Source organism: Candoia aspera, chromosome 3 (genome assembly GCF_035149785.1).
Source record: "Candoia aspera isolate rCanAsp1 chromosome 3, rCanAsp1.hap2, whole genome shotgun sequence".
In the NCBI taxonomy this organism is placed as follows: domain Eukaryota; kingdom Metazoa; phylum Chordata; class Lepidosauria; order Squamata; family Boidae; genus Candoia; species Candoia aspera.
Genome location: NC_086155.1, coordinates 204614867 through 204627662, shown reverse-complemented (window position 1 = coordinate 204627662; position 12796 = coordinate 204614867). Strand labels below are relative to the sequence as shown.

General features: G+C 39.4%; 1 protein-coding gene across 2 annotated transcripts in view; it reads left to right on the top strand.

Annotated features, from left to right (window-relative positions):
- PTK2 (protein tyrosine kinase 2) overlaps window positions 1-12796 on the top strand; it is a 224404-nt gene that overhangs the window by 127136 nt on the left and 84472 nt on the right. For both annotated transcript variants that reach the window (XM_063299713.1, XM_063299714.1), the window contains 4 exons: window positions 5030-5109; window positions 7306-7368; window positions 9411-9465; window positions 10772-10912. In XM_063299713.1, coding sequence (XP_063155783.1) covers window positions 5030-5109; window positions 7306-7368; window positions 9411-9465; window positions 10772-10912 — 339 coding nt within the window. The remainder of the gene's footprint in view (window positions 1-5029; window positions 5110-7305; window positions 7369-9410; window positions 9466-10771; window positions 10913-12796) is intronic.

Here is a 12796-nt window from a genome sequence, read left to right as displayed (position 1 = left end):
TGCTCATATTCTTCTCTCTCTGTACTTTAATATAAAGCTTGTTTTTCAAAATAACTTCTTTGTGATACTCATTATTAATGCAGTAGAATATCAACCTTTCTTTTTCTAAACAGTTACTCTCGCCAAAATTAAATTTTAGTTTTGAAGGAGTTTAAAACAAATGTGAAGTTTTGCCTTCCTTCAGATGGCATAGTGTGGGTTCCATTGATTGCAGTTGGATTTATAGGTGGAATAGGAATTGTGTCTTACAAGAGGGGGAACGAACAGAGAAGGTGAAGCAAAACAGATTTCTCCTTGAAAGGGACTGCATTCGAAAAGAACAATGATTCGGAGTCTGTTTCTAAATTAGATTTTAAAAAATATATTTTAACTGCAGCAATATAAATAAAAGGGACGTGGTGGCGCTGCGGGTTAAACCGCTGAGCTGCCGATCAGAAGGTTGGCGGTTTGAAACCGCGCGGCGGGGTGAGCTCCCGTTGCTAGTCCCAGCTCCTGCTCACCTAGCAGTTCGAAAACATGCAAATGTGAGTAGATCAATAGGTACTGCTTCGGCGGGAAGGTAACGGCGTTCCGTGAGTCATGCTGGCCACATGACCCGGAAGTGTCTATGGACAACGCCGGCTCCAAGGCTTAGAAACGGAGATGAGCACCGCCCCCTAGAGTCGGACATGACTGGACTTTACGTCAAGGGAAACCTTTACCTAATATAAATAAAACTATTGAGTAACCACATTTAAGATAGAAGAATAAATATAAAGATCAATTCATGACTGTAGAAAGTTTGTGAACCCCTCTCTTGAAAAGCCCAGTCTCAAATTGAAAATTGGAACTATGTAACATCATTTTTCCAAAAGGAATTAATAGGTGAGAAAGATCTTTATTGTAAGTTTTTAGATCCGATAGAGTGTTAAGGATTTTCTCGTGTGTGTGTGTGTGTATTTTGATTTTAATGTATGGCGAAGTGCTCTGAGAAGATTGTTTTAAAGGGTGGTATGCGAAAGTATAAATAAAATATCGTTTTATTCTTAAGCAATTAAAGTCATCCTTTAGTTCCATGAAACTTATATATGATTTTATTTCTTGAGCTAAATGTTCATGAAAATGAAAATGTTGTAAGAAAATGGTAAGAATCATGCAGACAACCTATTGGGTTGTCTATTGCTTATAGCAGCATTTCTCAACCTCAGCAGCTTAAGACAGGTGGACTTCAACTCCCAGAATTCCCCAGCCAGCACTGGCTGGGGAATTCTGGGAGTTGAAGTCCACCTGTCTTAAGCTGCTGAGGTCAAGAAACACTGGCTTATAGGAATGATACAAGTCTAAAGATCCTGAACATGTCCCTCATCTGGTCCTCCCATGTAGGCATTCTGAGTTTGACAACTATTTGAGAAGTGGGAGAACAGAGACAGCTGGAGGGAATTTCTCTCATGGGAAAGGATAATTTTAAAGTCTTTTTGTGTTGTGGAGTGCCTGTCAGCAATCAGTTCCCTTCCCCAGTCATTAACATCCTACTATTGTGTGATGCCTGTAATTAGGGAAGAATGTCAAAGATCAGGTTGTATTAATGTAGGAACTGTGACCTTGTTGATGAAGCAGCTGAAGGCAGATGGCTGATTACTGTTACTGTAAGACAAATAATGTTTTTAAAAGTGCCATAAAGAAAAGTGGCAGCCTATGTTTTATTGGTCGCACACACATTTTGTTAAATTAGTCTTCTCAACAAGAAGCTGGGGGAAAGGTTAGGGGGAGAAATGTAGTGGATACTTTCTACACTCTGCACCTCAGAAGTTAATGGTAATTTCATAGAGCAATCAATTTAGAGCAACTGAGGAGAAGGTATGAAATTGGATTCAGTTGCATTTTGAATTATTGAAATCTACAGATTTTACCATCAAACCAATGGAAGGGATGTGATATTTAGGGAAACGACTACTTGAAATATTACTTGGACTTTAGGTTGAGTGGTAAACAATGAAGAAAGGTTAAATGTATAAAAACATAGCATTTTATAGACGCTGGTTTTTGTGGCTATAGCATTTAAGGCAAAGAGTGTCATGGGGCACTTCTCACCGTGAATAAATATGGGTGCAGACTTTAGAAATTAGATAATGCTAAATAGAGTATATTTTTGAATGTTAATTGTTTAGAAATGAAGGATACTACACATATGTTTTTAAGCATCTCATATCCAGTCCTTGAAACAAGGTTAGACGTTCACGTAAGTGAGCACAAAAAATGCAGGTGGGCTTCCTGTGGCAGAGCGTTATCCGCCACTAATGTGCACATATTGTAACCTTCTCCAAGCCAACCCTTCGTTAGAACTGCAGCCATGATGCTAGGCAGGCACCGCTGTAATACCCACCTAACTCAATCCTATTTAGTTTAGTAGGATTACCTTAATCTTTTCAGTCAGCAGTTTCTAAACTCTGGTATATGCACAAGCATACAGAGTTGGAAGGGACCTCAGAGGACATCTGTTCACTGTTCTTTGCCACTCCTGAACACTTGTATTTTTCTGGAATTGGAATTGGTGCCATTGGAAATAAAAAAAATTGCAAGATTGATGTCAGCCATACTGAGTAGACCAGACGAAGACATCAACTCCACAGGAAGACTAAAACCACTTTTATTAAGCTGGGCTAGAGTGACAGAATCTTGCAAGCCTAATTGTGGTTTACCTGCTCCCCTTCTTATATGAATTATGGAGATATCTGTCTGAGCTTCTTTCTCATTGCTTCTTCATGTTTTGGGCTTGAGACATGTTTTTTTCCTCATTGCTTTGGTATCTGTCAGTCTTCCCAGGTGGACCAGACAGGAAACATGACCAGATGAACTAATTCTACTTTATTGTAAGGCCCCATTTACAGAATCTTGCAAGTCTGAAAGTACCAATCTCCCACTGTTTCCTTTACATTCCAAGAAGCTAGGGAGGGTCCCTTCTGAGCCTCTTGCCCCACCCACATTCCTGCTGCAGGCGATGCCCTCTCTTATCTGACCGTTCCCCAGGCACCATCTCTTTGCCCTGTTTCCCAAGGTCTTTCCCACATACCATTACAGTATCTGATCTCGCCTGTCTCCAACAAGATCATCCTCTTTACTCTCTACGGTAAATTGAATACTCGGCTAAGTGTTTTGTTCTAATTTTGTAGTAAGAGAATGGAGCTAATAACTGTTACTTTATTAAGACCACCCATTAGCTGTGATGGATTTCAAAACTAAATTACTCTAGATGCCAAAAGCTGTGGATGTGTGTGTATGTGTGTGGTGGTCACAGAATCATGTGCAGATGCAACGAAGGAACTGTTTTCATGTGGAATTGCAGAGTTGTTGCATATACCACTTTCTCTAGGTTATCTTCTCAGCAGGTATCTCTTGTGTACCACTGTAATAGTTCTTTCATCTAAAGAAATTTCTCGAAGAGATGTGAAAGTAATGGACCAGAAATTAACACAATTTAATACAGAATATTTGGGGTATGGCTGGCAGAAGCCAAGTGCTTGTTCACCTACCAGTGTTGCATGTAAAATAGTTTTTAGGCTTGCTTTTAAGTTTTTTCAATATGGAAGGAGTTGAAATTTTTTTTATGAGGTCTGTTAAATTTGTGTTGATAAAGGAGACCACAGCCAGCTAAACATATGACAAAAGGAACTACTTAGGAACGTTCTAGACCAGTTGATTTTATTTGTCTGTGCGAAGGATAAGATTGCATTCTGAATGCTGGATATGAAAAAGAAGTAATGTGCTGTGGGATTTGCTTTCTCGGGTTTTATGCGCTTCATTATATAGACTAGAGTACTTTAGAGCTTTTGAGATGATTGTACATTTCATCTTCTCCATGATTGAGCACTTTGTGTTCAGAACATTTTTGGGTAGGATATAATTGTATAAACCCTACCTTTTGAGGGGAGCAGCAGCATTCTCAAATGAGGAGTGAGTGGTTATTTTCTTCGTGGGGAGGAGTAGCTGTTGAGTAGCAAATGGCTCCTAAAAGAAGACATTTGACCCTGATTATTTGGAGGAATTAGCCAGTTATCTTTCTGATTGAAATATGGGGAAACTACGTTTATTTAGAGGCTTTTGCTTTAAGAAACGGTTTTCCTGACCGCCTTTTGTAAATGGAACTGTCAGTAAAGGTAAAGGTTGTTGACTGTGACTCTGGTAACTCTACCTATACATTCATGTAGTTTTTTCTGTTAACTAAGGAAATGGTTTGCCATTGTCTTACTCCAGGATGTTTTTTTCAGCTTCCCATAGTCCATAGTCCTGGTATTTCCTGGATATATCCATCCAAACACTAACCGGGTTTGACTTTGCTTGATTTCTAACAGTCAGAGTCAGTCTGGAGCTTGGTCTGGCTTTCCAACAGGCTACAAGAAAGAATGGCTTAGTCTTCAGCATCAGCTGTAGGTATGCCTCATGGGCATTTGTTTAGGTCAGCTTTTTTCAATGATGCTGGAGTAGCTGGGATTAGGACATCTTTTATAGTGTGCTGGGGGCACACCCTGATAGAGCACAGCCTGGCTCTCAGGGATACATTTATTTCCCTCTCTGTGATAGAGGGGTAGAAAGCGAAGGTATGTGGGAACCCAGTTAGGGGCCTTCCGGTATTCCTGCACAGATCCTTCATTGCAAGAAGCTTTATTAGAGCCTACCTTGTAGCAATGAAAGCAGCAAATTGTGCTGATTTCATGCTCTTACTGTGTCCTCTGAGTGTTGGCCAGTGGCCCTGTACAGGGTGACCCGATTTCTACTGGGCCAGGGGGGGTCAGGGGAGTACCTGCAGGGTTGCTGTGAAGCTTGTTCTTGGCACCTAATGGATAAAATTGCTCTGAGTTAGACTCCAGCTGAGTTGGACTCAACAATTCAGAGATTCACAGAAGGAATTGCTTGAGCATGATCTGAATCTCACACAAATTGTAATCTGTTTGGAAAAATATTGGATCACTGGATCTGATCCTTGAATGAAATAGTTCTTGGAACCATTTAGCCCACTTGTATTTATGACACATTCCTGCTTGCTTTGTTCTAGGTAAAAAATGACTATATGCTAGAAATAGCAGATCAGGTGGACCAGGAAATTGCCTTGAAGCTAGGTTGCCTTGAAATCCGGTAAGACAACCTTTTAAATACTTATTACTAAATAGAACATCTAATTTAATCTTGATGTTTTAATCAGTATGCTCATCTAGAATCTTTGTAGAATTTTCAAAATTTGTTGTAGCATAAACAGCAGAATTTTAAAATTTGGACAGTTTTATAAAATGTAGTGTTATGTTATGTCTGTTCCATTCAGACCTACAACTAAATAATTTTTTAGCTAAGCAGGTTTGAAAGTAATGTCAAGGCAACTGCATTTATTACCTTAATATTGTGTGTTAATCTAATTTGTGAATGGTAAAGATTTTGTCTACTCTTCAAATAATAATTTGGCTCTACCCACTATAGTAACTTCTGGCCCAGTGTTTTTTAATTGTTTAAAGAAATATTTTTGCAGAGCAAAAAACTAGGAAAAGCAAGTTCAAGAACATTTTAAATTGCAAGAAATAGAACCCTTCTGAACCCAGGAAGAACTGGACAATTGTCTCTGACATGAAACTGTTTTCTAAAAAAGGGGGGACTTTGGAACTTCATAGCTTTTTCTACCATCTTTCCGAGTTTAAGCTCAGCAAAAGAGTATTGTGTACCCTAGAACTACCCAGTGCCTTATTAAAGATGTCAGGTTGTATGTTTTTCTTGGTATGAATGTGAAGAGCCACAGCTTGATAGGAAAACAGTTTTCTTTTGCAGAAAGGATCTTATGTGTCTCACTTCCAGGTTGGGTTGGAGGAGACTTCAGATTGATAGTTCTGGACAGCAAGCGCTGCTAATATATTTTACCAATTTTACAAACCTTACACGTTACTCTTTAGTTGTATGTCATTATCCTGCGTAGAACTTAACACACAAGAAGGCTTCAGTACATTCTGCAGAAAGCTGCAAAGAAGGATTCTGCTTGCATCTGATATAGCTGAGATTTAAACAGCATATTCCCAATTTTCAAACCTAAATAAAGACAAAAAAGAAAGCAGTGTTAATAAGCTCCCTTATAGTACGAGAAGAGCAAGTTTTAGAATCCCTAAAGCATATTTTCATTGTTCATTATCTTGTAGTTTGGACAGTTGTGCTAATTCTGCAGCTATCTTGTACAACAAGGCTGGAAAGCAACGATCAGTATGAAATTAGTATTAAATCAAGCAACTGAATAATGTGACGATAGGAGGGAGATACTGAACTGTGGTTTTGAGTTAAAGTATCAGTTAGAATACCGGTGCTTTCCAAGGATAATAATGTGAATAGTAATGGAAATTATTGGAATTGAGTAATTTTTTAAAGGTTGTACAGATAAGGGGAGGCTGTAGTTCAATGCATAAATTTTGATCTCTTAAAATCCTTCGCTCCGCTCTCCCCAGAAATCCTTGAGCACTTTGGAAGGACCTTTTCTGCCAGAGCTAGAGCAGAGCTGGGCTGCATGGTCAGAGGAGAAGTAGAGTGAAGGAATGGACTGTAATACGCTTCAGGCACAAAAGGTCTTTGTACTACCTGGCTAGAGTTAGTTTAGTGGGAAATGCAAATTGCCAATGAGATTTACTACAACAGGACTCAGCATAACCTAGAGAATGTAACTTTAAGAGTATAGGACTACTATTTTTGCCTCTTTTCCACAATATATATTTCGTATCACCTAAAGTATTTCAATTAAGTGACTTCTGCATCTCTGTATCCTATCAGATTGCTGCCTAATAGGCCCATCACATAGCCTTAAAAACATTAGAGTGGATATCTGTGAATCTGACATCACAAGAGAGGACCAGATTTTATTCTGGGTTTTATATCTCTAAATGTAGTATGGCTATAATTACAGATTTTACACTTTTGAAAGTTTTTCTTCAATCACTGAGGTGTGAAATACATCTTCAGTTTGACTTTCAGAAATCTGCATAAAGGTTTAGAAACTTTATAATGATTGATTTCCTGCATGTTTAGCCCAACAAGAGGGGGCTTCTATTAGTCATGTTTCTGAGGTGCTCTCACTCATCAGTGCTTTAGTTTGGAAGTTGCCTAGGCAAGTAGATAAATGAATTAAATTAAATTAAATTTATATCCCACCTGTCTGGTTATATAAGCACTCAAGGCATCTCTCAAAAATAAAACAAAAGACAAAAGACAAAAGATCAATATAATTAAGGTCAGATTTTAAATCAAGACAGTTAAAATCAGTTTAACATTTAAAAGCGCTGCAAAAAAAAGCCTTTTTTGTGATTTCAGGAGATCATACTGCGAAATGAGAGGCAACGCATTGGATAAGAAGTCAAACTATGAAGTCTTAGAGTAAGTATGTGGTTGTATTTTTGTTAGGACACTAAAATATTTTCCATTCAAAGGAACACTGTTGTTGCTCTTGGAAGTAAGAATGCAAAGGTTGCTGTTGTTGTTCTAATTAAGATACCATGGGAAATTGTAAAACCTAGTAAATTTTTGACCTCTGAACTTATTGAGGAAATAGGAGCTCATTGACTCTTGCCTGACCAAGACAAATTGGGTGATTCATAGTTTGAACCTGCTGATACACAGAATCATCCTGTTTTCAATCATTTGCATTCTGTTAATACTTGTGAGATCAGCTGGTCTAGTCCTGCAGATTTAGAAGCCCTTTATATAAAATGGATTTTCTGTTTGATTAATCAGTCATGGAATTAAATTATGCCCAGTTTTTAATTACTTGTTAGCTCCTGGAAATTTACAATCTGTGGCTTTGTCTCTCTAACCCTTCCCTCCCGGTCCAAACCTAGAATGCAGTTAGTAAAACAAACTGCCCAGCATGGGCTCAAAAAGTAATTTTTATTAAAAGATTAAAAATTGACATGATGTAATGGTATGTGGGAAAGACCTTGAGAAACTGGGCAAAGAGATGCTACCAAGGGGACAGTCAGATAAAAGGCAAGTTAGCCCACAACAGGAATGTGGGCAGGCAAGAGGTTCAGAAGGGACCATCCCTAGTTTCTTGGGCTGTAAAGGGGGCGGGTGGGGGGGGGTAGAGGTACACCAGACAGGAAACATGGCCAGATGAGCTAATTCTACTTTATTGTAAGGTTACATTAACAGAATCTTGCAAGTCTGAAGGTATATCTCTCCCTACATCTAGGAGAGCCTATGTAAATTGGAGCAACCATATATTTGTAGAACATCATGATTGATGATGATGATGTTGATAATAATATTCCCAGAATTTTTTAAAGTAAAAAATGATGCACATGATGGTCCTGTGTGAAAATTATTTCTACCTGTCCTATCCATTCTGGCAGGAAGGGCATGCTTCAGGTACTGTTGGTAGGGAGTACTGGCTGGTGGGGCCCAGAAGGAGAGCCTTTTCTGCTGTGGCACCAGCCATTTGGGACATCATCACCCCTGAGATTAGATGGGCCTTTCATAAGACCTTGAAAACTTGGCTTTGTGCCTGAGCCCAGGGCCCTGGGCGTGGGTTAGAGCCAGTCACCTAGTTGTGTAGATGATTGGTTAGATTATGCCCAGCTGGTAGGTGTTTTATTTTTATTTGCTTTTTTGTATTGTGTATTTTATGTATTTTATTTGTTTTGTCATAAGCCACCTCTAGTCATGTAAAAGTGAGATGGGCAGCTATGTAATAGAATAAAATAAATAAAGCTGGGAAAATGTGCGACAGAAGGGAATAATTAAGTAAATATGTTAGAGCAAACAAAGAAAGTTCTGCTATCTTCGGTCTCCTGTCACCAACCTTGGTCTGTGTTAATTTCTATAATGTAACTGGACAAAAGGAAGGAGAATTCTTTTTAAATATTCAGAAGGTTTTACAGGAAAAAAATGGGTAGAATTTGACTAAAAAAACCCTTATAGATTACCAAATTGAGCTGGAATAGAATCCTACCTGATTCATTGGGGCATGCAAAAAACTACTTCATGAGATGAATACTGGTAAGCTTCAGAACTTTGTTGAGATAGTATTGAACTAGATGGCCATTAATTTAAATCCGTGTATGATTGTTTGCTTACATAGGGGTAATATGACAAACTACACAATAGTTGAATGAACCAGGTCATTATGTTTACCTTACCTACAGATAATGTTAGGGGTAAAATGTGAAATAGTGATAAAGAATGCTAACACTTGTTTCTATTCCATGTTGTTTTTTTAGTGAGTAAAAAAGAAAACTCGAACTGAAAAAGTTTGGTGGGAGTATCAAGTTTTTTTAAAAATGAATTTGACTGAATATTGGCATATACATATCTGTATTCTAATATGACAATTTTTGAAAGATTTAGTGGAGCATTATTTCACATGGTTAAAATGCACAACATCTTTCAAGCATCACTGATTTGTGCTTTGCTTATTTCAGGAAAGATGTCGGTTTGAAAAGATTTTTTCCAAAGAGTTTACTGGATTCAGTAAAGGTAATCTTGCATTCTGCTCATACATTAGAACTTAAGAGATCATAAGTTTTGATCATTCTATTTCTGGCTGTCTTCAGATATGTATTTTACTTCATATATATGACATTTCTCAAAAATAAGTTCTTTTTCTAATGACTTAAAACCTATAAAATGGAGTCAAAGATATATGGTATTGTATCAAGTGCTTTCTATTAATTCTTGGGCTAGATGGAACCATGTTGGTCCTATGTAGTTTGTATGTGGTGTCAGCGTGCCTAAACTATCTGAGCCACTTCCTATCTAGACACATTTTACTAATCTGTGTCAGTAGTGGTCAAGAAGACTATGCAGTATATCTAAATATCATTATAGTTTAGTTAGCTTATAAAGGTCGATGGTTTTAGCATCATCGTGGTACAGTGGTTAGGGTGTTGAACTAGGACTGGGGAGACCATAGTTCAAGACCATTTTCAGCCATCAAATGCTATTTTTGAATAGCATTTCACACTTGTACTCTCTTCCTGCAGCCATTCTACTTCCACTGTCATTTCTTGCACTTCTTTTCTCCATGTCCACTTTTTCTGAAGATCCTTTCTGGATTCTAACAAAAATGGTTTGCTTGACATTCAAATTCTGTTATCATTCTTGTCTCTGTATTATGCCTTGACCTGAAACCCAACTGAAATGGTTCCAAATAATCCATTTCATCCAGATCCTCTTGAGCTGTAAACAGACGCCCTCTCAATAGGACACTGGATGAAAATGATCCAGAATTGTTGAGTCCAGCAACGGCTTCTTGAGGAAGGGGCATACCACTGCCTCCTTTAAAGCCAGCAGAACTACCCCCTTCCTCAAAGGAGCTGACAGCACCACATGGACCCAGTCACATGTCTGCTCCCAAGCAGTCTTAACAAGCCAGGAGGGACAAGGATCCAATAAACAGGTGGCTGTGTGCACCGTCTGAAGGACCCTGTGCACTTCATTGGGAGTCCTTGAGGATAAATTAACTCTGAAATATGAGATAGGAAGGGAACAGATTATGTCCTCTCCCTCAGACAGTCATTGGTTTAGCAAATAAGATCATAGCAAATAAGGGAGTAATAACAGTTAGTTGAAATAGGCAGTTTTCCCATGTCTAAGCAAAATCTTGGTGGGCGGGAGATGGGAGGTGATACAATTTGATAAATAAAATAAGTAAAATTTACCAGTGTTACATTCTTAAATGTGATTAATATATATGCTCACAAACAATAATAATTGCATATTAATATGTAATTAATTTGTAGTGTTACATACTATAGTAACGTCTGAATATTTCATTATCAAGGCCAAAAACCTACGAAAAATGATACAGCAAACTTTTCGACAATTTGCCAACCTCAATAGAGAAGAAAGTATTTTGAAATTCTTTGAGATTCTCTCACCAGTATATAGATTTGATAAGGAGTGCTTCAAGTGTGCCCTTGGAGTAAGTATGCTGCTTTCAGCTGCTGGGACATCTTGCAGAATAATCATTCTAATTATTATTGTTGAGTTTAGCAGTTCACTGTCAGCTTATCTAGACAGAAGACAGTTGGGCTGGTTCTTTGTTTAAGATACTTACTAAATTTTCTTTATCTGTGGAAGATGCATATAATATTTATTATTAAATTGTTTAATTCTTCTACGTTTCTGACAGATCAGGAGTTTAGGAGCTGCTAACTAGGTTGAAGGACTGCGAGGTTATGGAGATGTGGAATTATTTTAAAGTGGTCATAATGGGCTTAAATGCTGTTTATGTAGCTAAGGTAGTAGTGGTGGAAAATAGGTAACTGTTTCACCTGTTGTGTTTTTGCCCTCTACTAGAGGGCTTTAGGGAAATGATTTGATTTTGAAAAATTGTGTGATGGGCAATCCTATGTGTGGCACAGGCGTTACAATGAACATTGAAGCATTTGTGGCTTCTGCTTGTAAAATGGGGCAGCTCCTCAAGGCGTTGGGAGTTATAGCTCAGGAACATTTATTTATTTTATTTAAATTATTTATATGGCTGCCCATTTCACAATAGTGGGTCTGGGTGGGGTACAAGGATTAAAACACAAACCACAACATATAACCCATAGTGCCCAAGGTTAAAACAATAACCCCAATCACAGAAAAACACATCAACAGCAGCAGAGTTCCTGGCCCAGACGCCCTGGGGAAACAGCCAGGTCTTCAATCCCTTGCGAAAAGCTAACAGGGTTGGGGCCATCCAGATCTCCAGGGGGATGTTATTCCACAGGGCAGGCACAGCAAGTGGTGATACAGAGAAGGGGCAACTCCTGGTTCACCAAGATGTCATTGTTTGATAGAGGGGACCTGTAGCATGCCCTCTTTGCCAGAAATGGTGAGACGAGCAAAGACAATGGGAGAAAAGTGGGCCTGTAAATGACCTGGCTCTATGCCACATAGGGCTTTATAGGTGATAACCAGCACCTTGAATTGCCTGGAAGTCTACTGGGAGCCAGTGCAGCTTGCAGAGCAGCGGTGTTGTATGAGCGTAAGAAGAATACTAAAAACTGTCTGCATTCTCTTCAAGGGCAGTCCCATGTGGAGGGTGTTGCTGTACAGTAATTCAAATGGGAAGTGTGAGCCAGTGTGAGCAAGGTCTCCCAGACCAGAAATGGGTCCTGTTGGGGAAGCCTGTGCAAAGATCTCCCTAGCCATGGCTGTCACCTGCTCTCTGAGCTGAAGCTGTGAGTTCAGGAGGACTCCCAGATTGTGCCCCAACTCTGAGTAGGGAAGTGCACCTGTAGGCAGAGTTAAAGGTGGAAAATCTCCAGAGCCAGAGGGCCTTAGAACCACAGCCACCCAGTTTTGTCAGGGCTTTCCTCCACCCAGATCCTTGCAGCCTCCAGGCACTAGGAAAAGATCTTGGTGACATCATTTGTTCGTCCCAGGGTGGAAATGTACAACTGTGGATCATCAGCCTATGGATGATACTGCAACCCATGCTGGTGGATGACCTCACCCAGCAGCTTCATGTAGACATTAAATAGGAATGGGGAATGGGCAGAGCCCTGAAGCATCCCACTAAGAAGCGGCCTTGGGCTCCACCCCCCAACACTGCTGGAACCGAATCCAAAGAAGGGAGGGGGACTACTGATATCCAGTACCTCCCATTCCCAATCCCCAAGCCAGCTCAGAAGGCTACCATAATCAGTTGAGAGATCAAGGAGAGCCAAGATGGATGCACGCTTCCATCGTGTGCCCGCCAGAGGTCATCAACAAGCACATTCAATGCCTTCATGTCTACATGAAGCTGCTGGGTGAGGTCATCCACCGGCATGGGTTGCAGTATCATCCGTGTGCTGCTGATACACAGGCCTGA